Source organism: Balaenoptera ricei, chromosome 14 (genome assembly GCF_028023285.1).
Source record: "Balaenoptera ricei isolate mBalRic1 chromosome 14, mBalRic1.hap2, whole genome shotgun sequence".
Lineage (NCBI taxonomy): Eukaryota > Metazoa > Chordata > Mammalia > Artiodactyla > Balaenopteridae > Balaenoptera > Balaenoptera ricei.
In genome coordinates, this window is record NC_082652.1 from 19,258,272 (window position 1) to 19,281,993 (window position 23,722).

A 23,722-nucleotide genomic window follows, 5' to 3' on the forward strand; every position below is an offset into this window, starting at 1 on the left:
AGGCAGTCAGAGGGGACAGCTTGGCAGAGCTTCCTCTCTCTGACACCCACATTTCCCTGGACCATGAGTGGCTAAAGCTCTCATTATTTCTGGTCTGCTGAGCTCTCCTGGGTAACTAAGAACCTTTGCTTGTCTTTTTTGCCTTCCAGCTGGCCAGACACTGCCGGATGAGCAAGTCCATTCGCTTCACCCTCAAATAACCTGGAGGATCTGGGGAATGCGGTGGGGAAGGAGGGCTTGGTGGGCAGAGGTGTTTTCCAGGGGCTGGAGTAAAGAGACTTGTAGTTGTGGGTTTTCTCTTGTTGAGAAAATGAAAGGTGAAAACTCTTGGCCTTCTGAATTGCCTGCCCTTTTATGAAATCGATATTATTGAATGATACAAGAGCTGCCACAAAAGTTGCCCAAACCTCTGAAATGCGTGAGACCTTTAGCTGAAGACCTTTGTATCTAATTTTGAACTGTCCAAAAGCTCCCCTTTTCATTACTGGAAATGTCATCTGTTTCTCTCAGTGTTAGGAAAGATTTTAGAAAATGGCAAAAGATGTTCAATGTAGCCAGGGTTATATGGTTTCTTTCTTTCCCTTCAAGTATGCTCAGGAATACATAAATGGGATGTGTTGGCAGTGAGATAAAAGAGTATCTTAGAGATGGATTTTGAAATGAATATGGATATGCATTATTTTTAAATAATGTTAAGCAACAGAGAGGCTTGAAGGATAAGATCATCCCTTGGTTACTACAGTAAACATCAAAGGACTGGGATAACCTTGAGCTGCAAGCAACAGTAAAACCTACCAATAGTAGTTTAACCCATTAGAATACTAATTGTTCATTTGACAACAAGCCCAGAGTCAGAGAGTTCCAGGGAAGGCTCAGCAGCTCAACAATGTCATCAAGGACCCAGCTTCTTTTTGCCTTTCCTCTCTACCGTCCTCTGCATGTTGCCCATTGACCCTATGTGTGAAACCTCATGGTCACAAAATAGCTGCCAAAGTGCCAGGCATCAAGTTTTTTTCAAAGATGTTAGAATGGGGAAGAAGCAGTCACAGAAGGTTTTCTTTCTAAAGGGTCTATTGTTTTTGCTTGGAAAGGGAAATCCTGCAGCAGATTTACCATTGCTTTGTATTGGTCAAACCTGGGTCACATGCCCATCCCAGCATGTGCCCCCTGCTAGGGCTGGAGAAGGAACGGCCTATCTCCCACAGGATCAAGGGATACCCACAGCCTTTTGAACACAAAATTGAGATTCTGGTAGAAGGAAGACAATAGTGGTGGGATGGGAGATAGTTGAGAGAAACCTTGACAGAGTTCTCATCAAGGCTGTTTTAGTTGCAAGGAATAGAAATTGTACTCAGATTAATTCAAATCAAGCACTACAGATTTAATATAAGACTGGGAACAGTAGTTAATTTCCTGGGGACTATAAATGTGGGAAACAGAAGTGTAAGGAACAACAGGAAGAGGGGAAGGTTGTGGCAGAGTATGGGACATAGGGGGCGGCTACTACTCAGCTCCAGCTGATTTTGTGGTACCATAGAATCGCCTGATTTTCAAGACAGGAATCTGGATTCTTATGTGAAATCTCCAAATTTTAGTATGTTAGATCAATTTTTTAAAAATTTTATTATGTTGGATTGTTTAAATTTTTAAATGTGTGACTCCAATAAAATTTATCTGTAGGCCAGATTTGGTTGATGGGCGACCAGTTTGCAGCCTCTGAAAGGTTAGAGAGATCACTGAAATAAATGGAACGGGGACCTGGAGAGCCACCAGGGCCTGAGGCAGCCCTCTCTCTGGATCCGTGGCCCTGGTTTCTGTCCCTCTCTGCAGACTGGCTTCCTATTGACCCCCTCATGGCTGCTGCATATGCCTGACTATGCATATGGCTCAGGCTCACCAGGGCTCGGCTCTGCAAACACATCTGACTCAGCTGTTCGGTGTCCCACTTCTAAAGTCTCAGGAGAGAAAGCTGATTGGCCCAGTTCAGTGCTGGTTCCAATCCTGGTCCAATCAGTTGGGTCAGGGAGAGGTGGGATCAAGAGGCACGAACATGGCAGCTTTGGCCATGACAGCTACTGGCGGCACAGACAATTAATGGTATACCTGGAACCCACGGCAGCACATAGGTAAACTTCGGAGTCTGTTCATTATAACTCTATTTGGGGTCATGTCATGGCATGTGGTCAGTATACACGGAGTATCCACCATGTATCGGCATGATATTCAACAGTGAGGATGCGAAAAAGAATTGAGACATGGTCCTTATCTTCATGCACTCACAGCGTAGTGGGGAGAACGTAGATGCGTGGGACACAGATTGATATGGGCGCTAATGGAGGGATGCAGAGTATTGTGGGAGGCACACAGGATGCCAGTCCCAAAGCTCTAGAACATTCTGAAGCACCTTCCAGCTCTTCAAAGATTCAGTGGTTACAGCCGGATTTAGTCACTGTTGGTACTTTACTATATTCTGATTCCTTGACATTTGAACATCTGGATACATCACGTATAATCATTCTAAATTAATCAAGAATATTTTGATGATGAACCACTTCAAATACCCCTACCCCCACCATGCCAGAGAACAGAGCACTTCCCAGATTCATCAGTAAGAACACAGTTCCACCCGCAATAGCATCAAAAAGGATAAAACACTTAGGAATGAATTTAACAAAAGGAGTGCAAGACTTTTGCAAACTACAAAATATTACTGAAAGAAATCAGAGATCTGAATAAATGGAGAGACATTCCATGACCATGGATCAGAAGACTTAAAATTGTTAAGGTGTCAATCAATACTCCCAAAATTAACCTTATAAATTCAACACAATCTCTGTCGAATTCCCAGCTGGCTTTTTGGGGCAGAAATTGGCAAGCTGATCGTAAAATGTATATGGAACTAAAAGGACCCAGAGTAGCCCAAAAATATCTTGAAAAAGAAGAGTAAAGTTGGAGGACTCACACTTCCTGATTTTAAAACTTAACTACAAAGCTACAAGTAATCAAGACAGTGTGGTCCTTGTACAGCAGAAACTAACACAACAGTGTAAAGTAATTATACTCTAATAAAGATGTATTAAAAAAAAAAGACAGTGTGGTCCTGGCATAAGGATAGATACACAGATGGATAGAATAGAAATGAGAGTCCAGAAATAAACCCCTACATTTATGGTCAATTGATTTTTGACCAAAGTTCCAAAACAATTCAATGAGAAAAGATAAACTTTTATAAACTCAGCAAGCGGCCAAGAATTCATTGTAAATATGGTTGTAGATCACCACTGGGGAAGGAGCAGGAATGTTAAGTGAAGAAAAATGAAGACATCAAGGTACATGTCCTACAGTGCCATGTGGATTGCAGAATTTCCCCATGCTCCTTCTATTCTGAATCTTGGAATGGAATCAAGAGGAAACCACATTGCAAAGAGGTCTTTACCATTTACAAAAAGGAGGGTCACTTTGGGTCTGAATAGAGACTTTCCTGGCCATGTATTTTTGTGAGTTCACTGTGTTCTGGGCCCTGTAGTGTTCCTGCTGACAATTAGCCTCGACCGGTAGGGGTCACTTTCCCTGGGGAATTTTAGGATGGGCAATCACTTTAGTCAAAAATGGTGTTCCACTCCAAGCACCAGGAAGTGTCCCCGACTCCAGTCTGGTGAGAGTCCCCTGATCTTGGCCCAAATGTGGCTTGAGGAGGAGAGACCTGGTTCCTTTACAGTGTGTTTGCAGAAGTAGTTGGGGAGGAGGCCAATGGATTCCTTCATAACTATATATTTCCCCCCAACCTGGGATTCAGTGTTTCATGGTGGTTGAAAGTGAGGCACTGGAATCACATACTTTCTGGCCCTGAATCTCCATTCTACCCCTTCCCAGCTGCTGACCTTGTATTGCCTCTCTGTGCCTTGGTCTTCTCACCTACGAAATGGGAATAATAGATACTTCATGGGGGTGGTGGGGGTAGGTTGTAAGGAATAAATGAGTAATGTTTGTAAGAGTTTAGCACCAGTAGCCAGTTAGAATGCAAAAAATTATAACTATAATAAAAATAATAATTGTTGTTATTATTATTAGGGCAGGAATTCTAAGATCTTGGCTCTTATACCCTGCTTAGCTTAGGGCCAGCCAAAATCTTCATGGCAGATGCTCCATGAAGAGCCCATCAGGTGAAATGGCATGGATATAGATGGCATGGGCCAGTCAAGACCTCTTCACAGCACATAGGGTGTCACTGGTCCCAGATGCATAAGGAATACTAGGCTCTGGTTTTTACCAAAGCCCCGGAGAGATAAAACTTCACCTCAGAGGCTGAGGCAGATAATTAGGGATGAAGACGCTAAGGTGCCATCTGGGCTCATTCAAAGCTCTCAGAAACATCTGGAAGCCTGTTTGCTATCCCAGAGTGTGCTAGCCAGAAGGTAAGGGACACGTTCAATCTGCTTGCTGAATTTAGTTATCTGTAAAGGGGTTCCTTTGGGGATGACCCCCAAGGGATCCTCCTCAAGGGTTACATAGTGCCTGTGGGGCCGCTAGTGGGCAGCTGAAGCCATTAGGAGTCCTGGATGTGCAACAGGCATCACATATTGCTAGTTCAATGGCTCTCCTCTTCTGTCTTCTCTATACCCCAGTTCTATGTATAAATTCCTGCGGTGGAATCTGATACCAGTTACCTCAAGTGCATTCTGTGGCCTTAGAGAACCAAGGTTGCAAGAGCCTCCATCACCTAGATCTCCCTCGCTCGGGGCTCCCTCACAGCCTCCCTCACTCAGAGCTCCTTCGCCACTTGGATATTCTGAGCTTCCCTTCCTCTGAGGACTCATGGGCTAACAGCCTCCAGCTGTTCTTAATGTCAGGCCTGGAGAGGGTGGAGAGACCTCAGCCATCAGAGGGCGCAGGACTCTCCTTCAGGAATTGACCTTGTGGTTTCCTCTCACCTTGTGCTTCTTGCAAAAAGGAGTCAGGGGTGGAGGGGGGGTTAACAATGGGTGCGATGAGTAGTTGGCTGAGGGGAGCAGGGAGTTTTTGTGGGGGAGGCGGAGGTCACTGGCATCTTCAGAGGTGGGATGGTGGCATCCTGAGCAAATTCCTTTCTTCCAGGATTTTCCCAAAGATCTTGGCCACCTCCAGGGCACAGCCCCAGTGGATGGTGAGCCCATAGCCTCCGTGGCCATAGTTGTGGATGACCTGGGAGAGGCAAGCGAGAAGGTCCAGGTCTGCCCTAGAAGATTCAGGAGCTTCCTGAAGTATCCTAGGTAAGCCTGGGGGTACCAGAGCTCCTCTTGGTACCACCCCCGGTGGGATGTGGGAACCCCTGGCAGGGTAGTCGGGGGAGTGTTTGGGGAGTTGGAGGTCAACACCCTAGACTCCTCTTCTGTTTAGGAGGCAAACCTGCTTTAAGCACTCAACACAGAAAAAGTAGAATCACCTGGAACTTGAGGTCTGAGATTCCCCCCACCACATCAAATTATCTGAAGTTCCCTAAATCACTTTCCTTGTTCCCATCCTGCTCCAGACAGGATGTTAATAGGTAGACTCATCTACCCACCAAAGAAAAGAAGGGGCGCTGTATGGATGGACCCTGGAGAGAGGCAAGACGCCAGGGGTTTTTTTCAAAGCTAAAACCATCAGCAGGGAGTTCAACTCTATATGTGACTCTCCCCCCAACCCCACTGCCATACACACACACATAATGACCTCTCTACAGACAGACACACAACCCTTTATGGACACATGACACATCCACAAAACTCTTCTATACACCCCCCCTCCAAAGGATCAGAATAAAGGAGGAAGGGTGACCTAGATTCCTTCAGCCCAGGACAACCCCTGCCTTTTCAATAAGGCCAATTCCTACCCCATGAGAGAGGACACGAGAGGGGAACCCAGAGAGATGATGGAGCAGCCACAACGTGGACATCTGGGAAATGGCTCTGGACTCAGATTCAAACCACATCCCAGCCTTGCCCCTACCACTGGTCTGATGTAGGCAAGTTGACTTCCACTTCTGGGAACCCCAGTTTGCTCATCTGAAGCATGGGGTGAACAGTCCCTATCCTAAAGAGCTGTAGGGGAGATTCAGTTAGGTCATTCTTGTCATGGACACAAAGTAGATGCTCAATAAAGTCCGCTTTTCCTTCTATTCGACCACAGGCTCTAGCAAATCGAGGCACTGCCCTCTATGTAAACTTGAGCAGGCCCTTTACCATCATTGAGCCTCAGTTTCCCCATTTATAGAGGAGGGGATATTAGCCACCACTGCCCCCACATGAGTTCAGCATGACTGTTCCCCCGAAAACGCCAGAGACTTCTTAGGAGTTGGGGGATGGCATTGCTTTCCTTGCCAGGAGAGCATACCTCTGTGTTTGAAGATCCAACATGAAGCTCTTCTCTTTCTAGTCGAACCTGGGGGCGTACTGGCCGGAAGCCAGTGCATTCACTAACAATTTTTGCATCCTGGAAAGAAAAGTGTTGGTAATTCATCTCTGGATTTTTTTTTTTCTGATGCCATTTTTAGGTGATAGAGGGTTAACTTTTGGAACTTCATTACCATCACCACCACCACCACTATCATAGTCACTTTTGTTAATTACCACTAAGATCATCACCACCTTTATCGGCCACCAACATCATTACTATACTACTACCATCTCACCACCAGTTCTATCAACTATCCCATCTTTATCAGTCACCGTCCCCACCAGCCACCACCATAATATCGCCTCATTACCATCATTATCACCACTCTCAGCGTTTTCATCACCATCAACGCCAACCACTACTTCTACCCTTGTCTTCATGACCATCACTATTGTTATCACCACTAGCAGGCAATTGTGAAAACTGAGATTTCTGCAACAAATACATTTGCTCCTTGTGAAGACTGACTAAGGTGTTTAAGGGATGTCACCTCAAGAGAGAGCAACTCTTAGCCATGACCAGATAGGTTTCATCAACCCACAGCAGGACTTCCCTGTACATTGTCAAATTCTGGTATAATCCAGAGTCCCCTGTTGGAATTATTTTGCCCAGTTATCCCAGTCATGATATCTTCCCATCTTCAAGTGTCCTTATGATCATCAAGCTGCTAGGATCCTGGTCTAGGGCACTGATATCTCTCCCCACCTTACCTTCAGTGTGGGCTCCAGTCTGCAGCAGCCTTCCCAAATGGTGTTGTGGTCCTGGATATTGTTTGTCTCACTCCAGTTCCCCAGCTGGAAGATGCCTCCAAGAGTCACTGCCTGGATCCTTGATAAAAGTGGGCAGGGTCAAGGATGAAGGAAAACGAAGCCTTTGAGATAACGGGGGGAGGGTCATTGCCATGCTCAACCTTACCACCATGTTTGCCTAAATCAACTTCAACATTATCATCCCACAGGTATCAAAAACAAACTTATGGTTACCAAAGGGGAAACATAACGGGGAGTGATAAATCAGGAGCTTGGGATGAACACACACACACTACTATATATAAGATAGATAACAAACAAGGACCTACTGTGTAGCACAGGAATGTGTAACCTATTGTGTAGCAATAAGTTATTGCAGACTAAATAGTCTGCAATAACCTGTATAAGAAAAGAATCTAAAAAAGAATGAACATATATATATATGTATAAATGAATCACTTTGCTGTATACCTGAAACTAACACAATATTGTAAATCAACTGTACACCAAAAAAATTAAAATATTAAATAAACTTAAAAAAAATTATAATCTCTGCTAATAATACTGTCAAAAAGAATAAAATACCTAGGAATAAACCTACATAAGGAGGTAAAAGACCTGTACTCAGAAAACTATAAGACACTGATGAAAGAAATCAAAGATGACACAAACAGATGGAGAGATATACCATGTTCTTGGATTGTAAGAATCAATATTGTGAAAATGACTGTACTACCCAAAGCAATCTACAGATTCAATGCAATCCCTATCAAATTACCAATGGCATTTTTTACAGAACTAGAACAAAAAATCTTAAAATTTGTATGGAGACACAAAAGACCCCAAATTGCCAAAGCAATCTTGAGGGAAAATAATGGAGCTGGAGGAATCAGACTCCCTGACTTCAGACTATACTACAAAACTACAGTCATCAAGACAATATGGTACTGGCACAAAAACAGAAATATAGATCAATGGAACAGGATAGAAAACCCTGAGATAAAGCCATGCACCTATGGTTAACTAATCTATGACAAAGGAGGCAAGGATGTACAATGGAGAAAAGACAATCTCTTCAATAAGTGGTGCTGGGAAAACTGGACAGCTACATGTAAAAGAATGAAATTAGAACACTCCCTAACACCATACACAAAAATAAACTCAAAGTGGATTAAACACCTAAATGTAAGACTGTACACTATAAAACTCTTAGAGGAAAACATAGGAAGAACACTTTTTGACATAAATCACAGCAAGATCTTTTTTGACCCACCTCCTAGAATAATGGAAATAAAAACAAAAATAAACAAATGGGACCTCATGAAACTTAAAAGCTTTTGCTTTGAAGCAAAAGCAAACTATAAACCGCAAAGGAAACTATAAACAAGACGAAAAGACAACCCTCAGAATGGGAGAAAATATTTGCAAACAAATCAACGGACAAAGGATTAATCTCCAAAATATATAAACAGCTCATGCAGCTCAATATTAAAAAAACAACCAACCCAGTCAAAAAATGGGCAGAAGACCTAAACAGACATTTCTCCAAAGAAGACATACAGATGGCCAAGAGGCACATGAAAAGCTGCTCAACATCACTAATTATTAGAGAAATGCAAATCAAAACTACAATGAGGTATCACCTCACACTGGTTAGAATGGGCATCATCAGAAAATGTACAAACAACAAATGCTGGAGAGGGTGTGGAGAAAAGGGAACCCTCTTGACTGTTGGTGGGAATGGAAATTGATACAGCCACAATGGAGAACAGCATGGAGGTTCCTTAAAAAACTAAACATAGAATTACCATATGACCCAGCAATCCTACTCCTGGGATATACCCAGAGAAAACCATAATTCAAAAAGACACATGCACCCCAATGTTCATTGCAGCACTATTGACAATAGCCAGGTCATGGAAGCAACCTAAATGCCCATCAACAGACGAATGGATAAAGAAGATGTGTCACATATATACAGTGGAATATTACTCAGCCATAAAAAGTAATAAAATTGGGTCATTTGTAGAGACGTGGATGGACCTAGAGACTGTCATACAGAGTGAAGTAAGAAAGAGAAGAACAATTATCATATATTAACGCATACATGTGAAATCTGGAAAAATGCTACAGATGAACCGGTTTGCAAGGCAGAAATAGAGACAGAGATATAGAGAACAAACGTATGGACACCAAGGGGGGAAAGCGGGGGTGGTGGTGGGGGGATGAACTGGGAGACTGGGATTGACATATATACACTAATGTGTATAAAATAGATAACTAAGAAGAACCTGCTGTATAAAAAAAATAAAGTTCAAAAAAAAAATCACTGCAATTGCCATTGTCATTACCATCAAACACCATCACCTCCACCATCACCATTAACATCACTGGCATCATTATTGTCCCTTCTAATGTACAGCATAGTAATGATTGTTGACAATACTGTATTATATACTTGAAAGTTGCTAAGAGAGTAGATCTTTAATGTTCTCACCACACCCACAAAAAAACTGTAGTTATGTGAGTTGATGGATGCGTTAACTAACCTTATTGTGATAATCATTTCACAATATATACATATATCAAATCATCATGTTGTACATTTTAAATGTACACAATGTTATATGTCAATTATATCTCAATAAATCTGGGAAAAACATTGTCATCTCCATCAACAACATCATCTTCACTACTGCCTTCTTTGCTACCATTAATATATCATCACCATCAATCCCATTCACCATTTCCACCATCACCATTAGCATTGCCATTGATACCATCATCTCCGCCACACCACTAACATCGCCATTGAGGCAGTCAGCACAGTCACAACATTAACATGGCCTTTGAGACTGTCTTCTCTGCCATATTAAAAGTCATCATTGATAAGTGTCATCTTCATCAGCACCAACTGCCACCCCCAACTCCCACTCACCACCACCATCAACACTGATCTCCTGTTCTGTAACAATACTATCTCCACTACCACCATTCCTCTATCCACAATATTATCATCATCAACCCCATCACCACCACCATTATTGCCATTCACAACACTGCTGGTGTCACTGCCATCACATCCACTACCTTTGTCTCCAGCATCACCACGACTGTCATCCCAGATTATGTTCAAGATAGAACCCAGGAGCCCAGGGGAATTCCCTGGTGGTCCAGTGGTTAGGACTCTGCACTTTCACTACCGAGGGGCTGGGTTCGATCCCTGGTCAGGGATCCCACAAGCCGCACGATGTGACAGTTAAGGCTGAGTCCTGTCTTCCCAGAGGTTTAATGGCTCAACCTCACTTAAAAGCATTGGAGGAAAAAACCTGAAAAGACTTAAGAAAGAGCCCTGGAGCAGACAGCGGGGGCATAAAAAGAGCAGGAAGGTGCTCCCTCTTCTGCCCTACAGTATCAGATTTTACCCCGGGATGATGTATGGGGACTTATAGATGCCTCTCTCTGGGTCATGGGTGATAATGAAGTGCTTCATCCATGGGGCATCCACCTGTTGATTGAAGACAGAGAAGTCTCATCAGAAGAGTTAAATCAGTGGGCTCCCATCGCCTGCTCCCCTCTATGACCAGATGTTCTGACAACAGTGACAAACATTCCTTAGCCCTCCAATGACCCCTCTGTCCCAAGTCTGCACCAGACTGCTTGCTTTTGTAGGAAGAGCTGCCCTGACTGAGAGCCACCCCAGTCCCTGAAGCAGCACACATTCTCATCCACAGAAAAGCCCAACACATGTGTAAATGCACGTACACATTAGCCCACCTCGGGAACACACATACCTATGAATGCACTCCAGTACTCACATGGGCACACAAATGCACACATACCCACAAATAGGCATGCCTCAGGCACATGCACACATACACAGTGAGAGGTGGTGTGGAACAATGCTTACACACCTGGGCTCTTAAACCAGGTTACCTGTTCTAATCCCAGTTCCATCACTTACTATGATGTGAACTTGTGCAAGTTACTTAATTCCTCCGTGCCTCAGTTTCCCCATCTGTAAGATGGCGATGGTGATGTGATAGTACCCATCTCAAAGGGTTGCAGCGAGGATCAAATTAATTAACACAATGAAGTACTTGGGTCTGTGCCTGGCACTTAGTAGGCATTCCATAAATGTTTGCTCTTTTTATTATGACAGGCATATGCAGCTTCCACATATGGACAAACACACACACACACACACACACACACACACACACACACACGCTTTACTATTAAGAAGAACCCCGCCCAAGAAAGAGTATGTTTGGGAGGGTCGTGTTGGTTCTTCTTGTTTCTTTAACATGCAAATTCCCTGAACACTGGGGGGGTCCTCTAACAGATGTCCCCCGATTCAGCCTCTATCTTTGGAGATGAAATAAACAGGCAGAAACAATCTTTCTGTCAACAAAAGCTCATCCCTCACCTTCAGACTCACCTTAATGATCTGCCCCCGGCCTGGCTGCAGCAGGGGATCTGGTTGCAAAGCCCCAGCCCATACCCCAGTGCAGTTGATAATCACATCCGCTCCTCCTCTTGCCACCTGGTAGCAATCAATAGGGCAGGTGGGATGGGAGGGGATGAGGACCTTAGTATCCCTTGCATCCTCCCAGCCTGCAACTCTCTGCTCCCTGTGGAACAGCCAGGAGGGGACTCAATGAGGAACCCATGGACCTGCCTCCAAATTCCGCTCTGCTATTTACCTACTGTGTGATCTCAGAAATGTCCCATCACCTCCTCAAGTTTCAGACCAGATTCCTTAGCTATAAAATGGGGCTGGTAACATCTGTTCATAGTGTGCTGTGAGGCTCCAGTATGACTCTGACTATAAAAGTGTTTGGAAAAGAATACTACGGAAGGGGGAAACCTTCTTGGAACCTTCTAGAAGAAGTCAGAAAGGACACAGAGATAGTCTTCTCCCTCCTTCTGACTCCTTTTTATTTCATTCTCTTGTCTTCTACTCTGCCAAGACATCTGAGGAAGGCACATTGGAAGCCCCAGCGCCGTGCATTGTATGGGAAGCTCCACAGCTCAAGGATGTAGCATGATGGGCACCCAAACTCCCAGCCCAGCCCCAGTGACTCCCCTCACATGTCAGTCCTGGGTCACACTGCCATTTTTCATGAGCCAGTGTTTGCCACACTGGGCTGTGAGCCCCTTGGGATTGAGAGCTGTGTCTAAGTCAAGTATGTATTCCAAGTGCCCCTCAGGGCTTGACCTAGAGCAGATGCTCGTACACGTTAGTGGCTGCAAGTACAAGAGTCTTCCATGTGCCAAGCACTGTCCTGGGTACTGAGATTGAGTGAGGTCATACAGCAAAGCTCCTGGTACATAGCCAGTGCCTGCTGATGGTAGCTGCTACTATCATTATTATTGATGGTGGTGTCACTCTGGAGGTAAGTCAGTGGAGGGCCTTGACTTTGTAGGAACATCAACCCAGATGTTGGTAAGAAGCAACCAAGCATCTGGAACTTGGGGGTGTGGTACAGCTGATATTGAGAAGAGGCAGCCAGCTCTCTGGCCCTAAAACTCACTGAGGCTCAGATATAGATATAGCCCCTAATGGCCACCATGATCCCACTGTCCCTTTGCTTCTGACACCAACATCAAGGCAGAATGCCTGAGTCCTTCTGGGATTAAAAATAGACCTAGAATCTGGGACAGGCCTCAAAGGGATGCTAGGAGCCTGAGAAGGGGCCCCCCAACCCTGCAACAGGAAGCAAAGGCCTCCCCTCTTCTCCTCTCTCCCACATCCAGCCCCTTCCAGCCCGGCAGCTCACCTCCTCAAAAGACTCCACCTTCCTTAGGAGGAATTTCACTCCTCTCTCAGTTAACCTGGGATGATCAAACACATAAAAAAATCCAGTATTCAGTTCTCTGTCCTATCCCTCCAAGAGGATGGCGTGGGGGACATTTCCCAAAGAACCTTTTGTGGATGTTAGTCCCACAGGATGCTCCTTGAGAATATGGCTGTGTAGTCCAGTTCATGAGCACCTTGATGGACTAGTGGTCCACGAAATGTCCCTTAGGAAACCTGAGATGGTCCAAGCCCCACGTTGGGCAGATGGAGATGGGAGAAGGGCCTTGCTGAAAGTCATACAGTGAGTCTATGATAGGATTAGGACTCAAACCCAGGCCTCTTACTACCACCACCCTGCTCTGTATTATCAAAGGGAATGAGATGCGGGGTGGAGGAGGGGCAGGGTTGGGCCAAAGCCGAATTGCTTCTTTATCTGAAGCAGAGCATGAGGAAGGAGGTGGGCTGGGGATACCCACACCTCCCTAAATTTCACAGAGAAAAAATGTATGTCACTATTAGAAATATAGTAGAAACATTAAAAGAATAGGAAGTAAACCATATGCAAGCTAAAGCATAGTATCAGGATTATTTTATCCACATGGTTTCCTCAAGATAGAAAAACTGGGAGCATTCTTTCCTGGAAGGGGCTGGATAAGAGTCATAAGCGTCCCAAGGTTAGGAGACATAACCATGTTTTAATACAATGGTTTCCAAACCTGGCTGATAATTACAATGACTTAGGGAACTTCTTACAATACAAATTTCTGAGCCCCACTCCAGAGAATCTGATTCAGTAGATACAAAGTGAGGTCCTGAAATCTGTATTTTTAAAAACCTCCCCAAGTCATTTGATAAAAGCCACCATCCATTCCAGTTTTTAAAAAATCTTAATAAAATAATAATATATAGGAAATATATGGAAACTTCCTTAATATGAATGTATGTGAATATGAATACAAATAGTATCTCTCAAGCTAATGTTTGCTAATTTAGAACACTACAAGATTCCTATCAACATAAGGAACGCCCTTAGCGCAGGGACATCCTCTATCATCTGTATTAGTTAGTGTTATTCTAGAGGTACTGGCCACAGCAATTAGACAAGAAAAAAAATGAGGTTATAAAAATAAAAACTGGACTTCCCTGGTGGCACAGTGGTTAAGAATCCTCCTGCCAATGCAGGGGACACGGGTTCGAGCCCTGGTCTGGGAAGATCCCAAATGCTGCAGAACAACTAAGCCCATGTGCCACCACTACTGAGCCTGCACTCTAGAGCCTGTGAGCCACAACTACTGAGCCTGCATGCCACAACTACTGAAGCCTACGTGCCTAGAGCCCGTGCTCTGCAACAAGAGAAGCCGCCGCAATGAGAAGCCTGTGCAACACAATGAAGAGTAGCCCCTGCTCACCGCAGCTAGAGAAAGCCCGCGCGGAGCAACAAAGACCCAATGCAGCCAATAAATAAATTAATTAATAACAATTTTAAAAATTAAAAAAAAAACAACTTATGTTTTGTAGATGATGTAAATATATCTGGAAAACTTAAGAGAATCTATTTAAAGCTATTACACAGCCATCACAGATTTTAGTAAGGCTGATAATAAATACTGTATCACATGTAAAAAGCTTCCCAGGTGGTTCCAACAAGGTGTGGAAGCCACTGTCTTAGTGCACAGAGGTGGTCAGAAACAAGGATAGCTCCCACCAAACCTAAAGGTTTTCATCGACATTTGGGGTTGGTCAATACAAAGACGAATCCCATGAACAATCATCCACTACAACCCTGGTCCCTGAGAGGTGCTTTCCTCAAAGTGAAGCTGAAAATCTCACCTTTCAGTCAGCCACTGCAGATACTTCCTTCCCTCCAGAATCAGGCTTGTGTTGAACCAGCCATAGCTAGAGTCACAGGAGGCAAAAGGTGGAAATAAAGGATCAGAATCACAGCTATATTTGAAGGCTATCATATGGAGGTGGGAGCTGTCACATTCTTTGGGCCCCCAAAGCGTAGAGCAAGGACCACTGGGTGACGTTCAAGGAGGAAGTGGTTTTAAGCTCGAAGCAAGGGAATATTTTCTATCAGACAAAGCCATTCCTGACATTGGGGTGTGCAAGTGGAGATTAATGTGCATCTGTAGAGAGGGTTTAGACATGGAGTGAGGTGAAGAGAGGACCAGAGAGGCATCAGGCTATAGCGAAAAGAATAGAGAGGTTTGGACTGGGTTGGAATCCCATTCTGGCCACTTGGCTGTGTGATCTGGGGAAGTGATTTGGCCTCTCTGAAGCTCAGTTTCCTCATCTACAAAATAGGATAGTGTTATGGAACTTCTGGGCTTGAGATCTATGATTCCGTATCCCCTACCTCCCTAGTCTAAGGTGCAGTTTGGGTGGGTGGGCTCTCTGAAAGAGCTGGACAGAGCACTGGGAGACCAGAGTATGGGGCTCTAGACCAGGGATGGAACAGGAAATTTGGTGCCTCCATCTTTTGGACAAGTCTATCTGAACTGTGGGGCCTCAGCTCCTTCACCCATGGCAATAACCTTACCTGTAATCGGGAAACATGCCCAGCTCTCTCGGAGTCAGCTTCCGAAATCCCAGAACTACATCCTTCCAGTAAGGGTCCTTTAGAAGAAGAGAAGGCAGCACAGGGATAAATGAACATCCATAAGAATGATAATAACAAAAACTTATATAATGTTTTCTGTGTGTAAGGCGCTGTTCCAAGCATTTTACTCATACCAATCCAATAATCTTTACAACAACCCTTTGAGGTAGATACTATTTTTAGTTCCATTTTGCAGATGGGCCCATTGAGTCTCAGAGAGGTTAAATAACTTGTCTAAGGTCACACAGCTAATAAACAGTGGAGCTGAGATTCGAACCCACACAGTTTGGCTTCAGAGTCCATGTTCTTAACCATGATGCTATATGAAGGGTAAGAATAAGGCTGAGGATGAGTGATAGGGTAAGGGTCATAAATAGGGGAGAAAAAAAGGGGCGACAGTGTAGGTCACCAAAGGATGAGAGTGGGAGGTAGCAGAGTGGAGGGTCAGACAACCTGGGGGTAGATTTTGGCCTCATCACTGACCACTTGGAATTCTCTGAGACTCAGTTTTCTTATCTGTATAATGGAGTTAATAATCACTCTTGGAAGGTAACAGATAATGAAAGTAACGCCCTTAGCACAGTGCTAGACATTGAATAAACCTGGGAGAACTGGCATGGGATTCTGGGCACCCAGCCAGACCACCCCTTCCACACAACCATGGCTTTGCCTTTCATTCGAGCTGGGTTCAAATTCGAGCTCTGCCACTTAAAGCTTTGTGAGCTCAAGTAAGTTACCCCAATTCTCGGAGCCTCTAGTTTCTCATCTGCAAAAGGAGGACAATGATAGCACTTACTTCCTGGTTATGATGAAAATTTAATGAGTCATTAGTTATAAAGTGGTTAGGACAGGGCCTGGCACATAGTAAGTACTTCAGAAGTCTGTGCCAGGGTGAGTGTTTTAGTCCATCTTAATGGAAAGTCCTGGAACCTCCAGGGGAGCAGGAAACCTTTTGGCTTCAGCGTCAAGTGCCTCCCACTCCAGGATGTGTCTGTATTTCACCCATACCACTCAAGAAGGGCTAGTTTCCCTGGTTCATCAGAAGATTCTTTGGTCTCTGCCAATTTAATAACAAAGTTGAAAATGAAAATGATTTTGAAAGCAAAAATAGAAATTAAAGTAAACCTGTTTTGAACACAGGAGTCTTTGGCTAAGAGGCTCAAAGTACCACCTCCCCCCACCCCCTGCCACACCCTGGTCTCTGATCAAGGCTCTGCCCTTTGGTTTATGGTCAAGGACTCCTCACTCACCGGAACGGCTTCATGGAAGAGGTTGTAGCCTGAGACTGGGGCCAGGCCCATGTCTGCCGCGTTGGGAGAACCGATGTGGCTCAGGAGATAGTTGAAGGTCTGCTGGTTCCAGTGCCTAGAAGGATCCCCCAGATCTCAGTCACCTAATACCTTGAGCTGGACAAGAAAGCTCCAAGGGTTGGCTTGCATGGGGCTGTGATCAGGTTGGTGGGATGTGTCCAAATCCAGAAATCCACCACGTTCACTCTGCAGTGCCCCAGATGCTACGGTCTTCCCCCTCCCCAAGCTTTCTAATATTTTCCCATTAAAGAGAAGAGGGGTAATAAAGGATGCTCCATCAACATAGAGGACAGTCTTGTGGTTGCCAAGGGGGAGGGGGTTGGTTGGGGGAGGGATGGAGTGGAAGGCTGGGGTTAGCAGATATAAGCTATTGTATACAGAATGGATAAACAGCAAGGTCCTACTGTATAGCACAGAGAACTATATTCAATATCCTATGATAAACCATAAAAGAATATAAAAAAAGAATGTATATATATGTATAACTGAATCACTTTGCTGTACAGCAGAAATTAACACAACATTGTAAATCAACTATACTTCAAATAAAAAAAAAAAAAAAGGATGCTCCATCATAACTATTTGGAGCCTACCTCTGGCTTGGGATCATGTAGCTGCGAGTTTAAATGAAAGCTTTGACTGCTTTGGGGACTGTGCGCCCCGTGGTTCAGGCTCACTCTGGGCACCCCCCACTGTAAACGCCAGTGGCAGGCATCACTTACTGCTTCTGAACACTTTCTCTCCCCACCGGGCACACAGCTCAACAACATTTCCTAGACTCGCTTGCAGATAGGTGTGACCATGTGGCTGCGTTCTTGCCAACGGACCCTAACGTCTCCTCCCAGGTGGTCCTCATGCTGTGCTCCTTCTACAGGCACTGGCCCCTGGCAACATCGGAAGCCACAGGGAGGACGGCAGAGCCATGAGATGGAAGGAGCCCGGGCCCCTGAATTGCCACCTACTGATCAGGAATACTGGTTTTGGAATTTATGGGCATGAGAATGAAACTTCCATTTGAGCCGTTATTCATTGGAGGGTTCCTTTGTTGAAGCAGCTGGTGGTTTCTAAACTGACACAATGACCTCTGCCACTTTGCTAAACTTGAACATCCATCCACCCACTTAGAGGCATTCCTGATGGACAGATGCATTCAGCATCCACAGCCACCCGGTTTAGGTGAGGGATGGAGACAAAGCCTCCATCTGTCTGGCACACATGGCTTCTCAGCCTTTCGGCCACGATCAAGTATAGCATCTGTCTGGCCCACAGCAGGGACTTAATATTTATGCGTACTGTCTTTATAGCATGTCAGGCCAGAGCCTCCACAAAGGGTTGTAATTGGTGACGGGAACCCTGAGAGGGAACATCCTCTCTGCAGACTCAGCCCCTCTGGCCCCAGGCCACCCTCCGGGACCCTCACTCACGCCTCCTGTGGGTTGCTGGGCTCGGAGAGGTAGGGCTGCCAGAGGCCGGCAGCCACATCAGTGTTGGTGAGCGGGGTGAAGCGTTCTGCGTAGACCTTCACATCCAGCGACTGCAGGACCGAGTGGTAGCGCTCATGGATGCAGAGGGCGGCGGACAGCCCGATGACGCCCGCTCCGATCACTACCACGCGCATCGTGCCAGCCTGCGGGAAGTCAGGGTTGAAGCATACCACCACCACCATCGCTACCATCCACTGACGGCTTAGAAGATGCCAGACACCGCCCAGCCCTTTTATACTTGATTCCCTCAGTGGCCCTTACACGTAGGAAAATTGAGGCACAGAGAGGCAAAGCAACTTGCCTAAGTTCACACAACCAGTAAGGGATGCAGCTTTCTCTGGGGACTCTCCTCGAATACCCTGTCCCCAGGCTGGGAAAACAAAAAGGGCCCAGCAGAGTGCCTGGCCAGCTGTAGTCTGGTTAGTCTAGTGGTTAGGACAATGGGCTTCAAATCTCAGATCTCAGCTCTGCTCCCTGCTGGCCATGACTTTGGCCAAGATGCTTCTCAAGCCTCAAATTCTTTTTCTGGAAAATGAGAAAAATAACTCATGCCTCGGAGAGTAGATGGGAGTTTTCACAAGATGGCAAATGTAAAAAGCTTAACACGGTGTCTAGTGCAGAAGAAGTGACTTCCTGACATTTGTGGAGCACCTACTGTGTGCCAGCCCCTGCACTAAGCGCTTCCCAAGCGTCATTTCATCTAAGTCTCCCACATTCTTAGAAAGTAGGGGCTGGTGTTATTGGCCCCATTCTACAGATGAGGAAACGAAGGCTCAAAGAGGTGGAGTAACTTACCTGAAGTCACACAGCCAGTAAATGGTGCTGCCAGGATTTAATTTTAATTCAAGTAAACTTGATACACAATGCACACCTAGTGTGTGCTAAGCTGGCAGCTAGTGGATGCAGCTGCGAGCAAGTCAGATGCAATGTCTGGCCTCAGAACTCAGATCTTCAGCACATCCCCTCCAGGCCTGCCTTGGGGTGCTTGGCTGGCTGGGTCCTCAGAAGTTTAGAAGACCTACCAGCTTTTGACCTTGAAGCTGCTTGGGCCTGCACAGCAGGGAAATATTCTGCAGGCTCCTGCTAAGGCAGAACAAGGGGACTTTTTGTGCCCGGAAGGGCCAAATTCAACTTTCCCTCCTCTCTGCTCACAGCTCTCCTCCCACAGACCTCGCCTCCTGGCAACTGCGGCCCGTGGCCCTGAACGGCAGGACATTCTCAATATGGCCTAGTTTTGTAAAGGGGAAAATGGCTCCAGCCCACAAGAACTGGACTCTGTTGGGGTTTCAGCAGCCAAGTTGGAGATAAAACCAAAAAACGGAAAAGCCTCATTCCTCTGGGTGATTCTGCTTCCAGACTCGAGCCTGGGCTTAGTTGCAGGGGGACCCTCTCAGGGACCCCTCACCTCCTCCCCCATCCTTTGCCTCAGGAGATGCAATCTCCTCAGCTGTGAAATAGGGTTAACCCCATCTCATGGGGTCAGCCTGAAGATTAAATGACTAGCCTAGTCAAAGTTCCTGGTACAGGACCTGGCCTCAATCTGTGGTGGCCTCCTTCTGTCCCCTAGCACCTTGAAAATAACAATGCGAAAAACACTGGCTGTGGAGGAGGGGAGAGGCAGGAGGGAGAGTCAGACTTGGCTTCACTACCGGCTTGCTGTGTGACCTTGGCCAAGTTACTTCCCCTCTCTGGGCTTTCTGTCTCTGCATATCCTCTGGAGATTTGACCACTTTTGACATTGACAGTAAGAAGGCAGGAATAGAGGGTTTTCCTGTATTTTCCAAATTCCCCATAATGAATCCAGGAGGCAGTGTGGCTTGGAGAGGTGGCAGTAACAGCCCAGGCTGGGGGTTAGACAGCCTGGCTGTGGCACACACCAGCTGTGTGACCCTGGGTAAGTCACTTCACTTGACTGAGCGAGAGGTTTCTGAGCAGGGAGAAAGAGACTTCAGACCGAAGCCATCACATGGCATGTCTCCAATAACAAGGCTGTGGCAAAGCCTCTGGTTAGAAATGGTGGCACATGCCCAAGAGAAGATCATGAGGGGGGGACCCAGAGCAACTTCTGGAACCAACTGGCCAAGACAAAGAAGGACAGGTAACAGCATAGGGCTCAGTTTCTCCAATGTCTAAAATCCTAAAGATAAGCAAGATGGCATCGTGCAGAAGGGGAAACTGAGGTTCACAGAAGGGGAGCCACTCAGTCAAAGTCACATGTTTGTGATCAAAAAATTTGTACAGTCTTGGGGTTTAAAAGTCTCTGTGAAAGAAAAGACCTGGCAGTGGGGAGATTACAATAGCAGCTGCTAGCTTTTCAACTTCTAGTATGTGTTACTCATTGTGCTAAGAACTTGACATGTGGGACTTCCGGGGCAGCGCAGTGGTTAGGAATCTGCCTGCCAATGCAGGGGACATGGGTTTGAGCCCTGGTTTGGGAAGATCCCACATGCCGCGGAGCAACTAAGCCCGTGAGCCACAACTACTGAGCCCGTGTGCCACAACTACTGAAGCCCTCGCGCCTAGAGCCAGCCCGTGCTCCGCAACAAGAGAAGCCACCACAATGGGAAGCCCGTACACCACAACAAAGAGTAGCCCCCGCTCACTGCAACTAGAGAAAGCCCGCGTGCAGCAATGAAGACCCAATGCAGCCAAGAATAAATAAATAAATAAATAAAAAGAAATGGACATGCATTATCTACTTTAATCTTCTAACAACCCTCAGCGTTGTCCTTATGCCCATTTTACAGATGAGGCAACTGAGGCTTAGGCACCAGCTGGTGAGAAGCAGAGCCCAGGCCGGCCTAACTCTCAAGGCTGTGTGCTTACACCCCATGCTAATCCCACGATTTGAAAAACCATCAGGTCAAGCAGGCAAAGAAAAACAGCCAAGGCTTCCGAATCCTGCGTTGAAAAAAAAAACACGAAATACAACGAGTACAGGAATTTTATTGTGTTGGTGATAGGCATAGAATTGAAAAGGGAAAATGTGTGTCCTAAGTCAATTATCTTAGTTAAATAAATGAATCAGATTTGATACTGATTGTAGCAACCATGTGTGTGTGCATGCATTTAAGTGGAATATAAATGCATAAGGTTCTTATCAGAATTGGCAGCCAGACTGTAGGATCTGACAGACCCAGCCTCGGGTGAAATCATTCATGCATGTGGGTAATGAACTCCTGGACTCGTCTGCACACAGCTCTGTTATCGTTCAACCATTTTCTTGTTGTTGCTGACGTTTTTATTAGTGTTGCAGTTTTCTGCTTTGTGCCATTACTTCAAACAAGCGTGCTTGGAGTGTGCATTCAGGAAGATGCAAACAGCTGGGGTTATTATGTGTGTGTGTGTGTGTGTGTGTGTGTGTGCAATTGTAATGTCTATGTATTTGTGGAGTAGGAAGGGAATTTTGGCCATCTGCCACTTGCCAGACACATATAGATGCAGTACAGACATCCTCTTACTTTATCCTCTCAACTGCTCTAAGAAGTTCTATAGACGCAGGACTGAGGTTCAGGGAGAGGAAGTCACTCCCCCAAAGTCACACAGCCAGTGTGGGACAGCATTCGGATCTGGACCCAGTTCTATCTGAGCTTTTCTGTGCTGCGCCATAGAGCTCTTTAGGCGGCCGGCAAGAAATTGGTGGCCGGCAAGAAATTGGCAGCTGACACCTTCCGCTTACTTTTCAGTCTTGTATTTGTTTGCTTATAACTTGCCTTGTCCCTAGAATGAACCTTGAAGCAGCTCATGCCTTTGATGGCTACATGTGCAAAAAATAGGGAAGACTTGCTTTTTAAAAAAAAATCAACAAGTCACGGGTGAGGTATTTGAATGAATATAATCAGCTCCATGTGGCTAACTCTTATGAAGCTTCAGAGTTTATCTTTAAAATGGAACAGATTCTGTAAACGCTGGAAAACCAGGCTACCAGCTCCCAGACCCCCAAATAATAATAATGGCCATTTATTGAGTACCTGCTATGTGCCCAGTTCTGTGCTAAGCCCCTTATAGTCATCACCTCTCTTTATACTCAGATTAACCCTGGAAGAGGTGAGTTATGACCCTTATCTTCCAGATGAGGAAACTGAGGCTTGGAGAGGTGAAGGCACTTACCTGTGGTCCCTGCAAGGTTGTCACTTGCGTCAGGCTCTAACGTGGACCTTCTCTGTCGACACTGGGAGGACACTCAGATCTGCTGCGCCACCACCCCTGCCCCCGCTCACCTGGCGTGCCAAATTTCTGGAGAAAAGAGGCAGCTGCTATGGGTGCAGGATCCTATCTCCTAAAGGGAGGCTCCTGAGGCTGGGGCGTCCTGTCCTCAGCTGGGACTGGAGCTCAGGGTCAAAGTCTGAAGTTACGGACAGGGCACAGCAAGGGGTGGGGCTGGACACCACGCTGCTCTCAGGGGCTGGACCTGGGCCAGGCTGGGAGACCTCACCTCCCCTCGCTCCGGTCCTTGAAAAGTTGCCTGACTTTTCTGGCTGATCCTAAGTCCCTGTGGACAGGCCTTTGGGGAGGGAGGGAGGATGGATGGGGGTTCTTGGAGGGCTGATGGGCACAAGGAGGTTTGTCTCCCGGGCCAGCTGGAGACGATCCTCTTTCTTCCCTCTTCCTACTGCCACCCTGGGGGAGGGGAGGGTGGCCCCCTGAGCCACTGTGAGTCTGCACAGTGGGGGTGGTCAGCCTGGCAGCCCCTGAGGTGAGGCCAGAGGTATAGGACAGGGGCTCCTAGGGCCAGCCAGCCAGCCAGCCTAATGCCATTCTGGGATGCTGGGTGGATGAGGCCAAGGAGAGATTCAAGGCGATGCCTGTTTGGGCTGTAAAGATGTGTCGCTCTTTGCTCCTGTATCCCAGAGACATGAATGGCTGGACGCCAGGTCCCTCCTCTGCCAGAGCTAGACCTGGAGCAGTGATTATTAGAGCTCAGAGAGCATCAGGCTGCCCACCGTATGGATGGGGAGGCTGAGGCCCAGAGAGAGGGACCAACCAGCCCTGGGTGAAGCATCCTCTGGGTCAGCTTTGAAGGTCCAGCCTGTAACCCCTTACCTTCGGCATTATCAAATAAAAACGTGCAGATGCCCTAAGAAAATGCATGCAAAATACTAGTGCATACTCTTTTCTCTAATAATAAAAAAGATGGGGTGAACTCCACCTTTTACTTATATGCTTCCATTTCATTTGAATTTTTTTTTTACAATAGTCATGTGTCACTTTTATATCCCACAACCTTAGGGAAATTCCTTGTGCCTCTAATTCATTATGGGAACACTTAAAAGTTAACAAAAGTTAGCCAGATAACTTTATTCCCATTCCCATTCTAGCGATGATTTGTGTTTTGTGAATTTCAGTGTGCCAGTTCTAAA

At 46.0% G+C, this 23,722-nt stretch overlaps 2 protein-coding genes across 4 annotated transcripts in view; one reads left to right on the top strand and one right to left on the bottom strand.

The window, feature by feature from the left end:
- SVOP (SV2 related protein) overlaps positions 1 to 1,984 on the top strand; it is an 86,734-nt gene extending 84,750 nt beyond the window's left edge. Inside the window, exon 17 of one of the 2 annotated variants that reach the window (XR_009497141.1) lies at positions 150 to 208. Coding sequence is in view for 1 of the 2 variants with exons in the window: in XM_059893559.1 (XP_059749542.1) it covers positions 150 to 200 (51 nt within the window). In the remaining variant the exon portion in view is untranslated. Of the gene's footprint in view, positions 1 to 149 lie in introns of both variants that reach the window. The other variant, XM_059893559.1, reaches the window with a different exon arrangement.
- On the bottom strand, positions 1,361 to 22,666 carry DAO (D-amino acid oxidase). 2 transcript variants are annotated; one of them, XM_059893562.1, is made up of 11 exons: positions 22,583 to 22,666; positions 18,303 to 18,505; positions 16,819 to 16,933; positions 15,509 to 15,585; positions 14,797 to 14,862; positions 12,947 to 13,001; positions 11,605 to 11,709; positions 10,589 to 10,671; positions 7,125 to 7,242; positions 6,352 to 6,450; positions 1,361 to 5,181 (listed from the first exon to the last, which is right to left on the bottom strand). In XM_059893562.1, exons 2-11 carry the CDS (start codon positions 18,494 to 18,496, stop codon positions 5,050 to 5,052), a joined length of 1,044 nt encoding a protein of 347 aa, XP_059749545.1. In that variant the 5' UTR covers positions 18,497 to 18,505; positions 22,583 to 22,666; the 3' UTR covers positions 1,361 to 5,049. The 2 variants fall into 2 exon arrangements, with proteins under 2 accessions (XP_059749545.1, XP_059749544.1); XM_059893561.1 differs by having other exon boundaries at positions 22,473 to 22,666.
- Between the last annotated feature and the right edge of the window lie 1,056 nt (positions 22,667 to 23,722).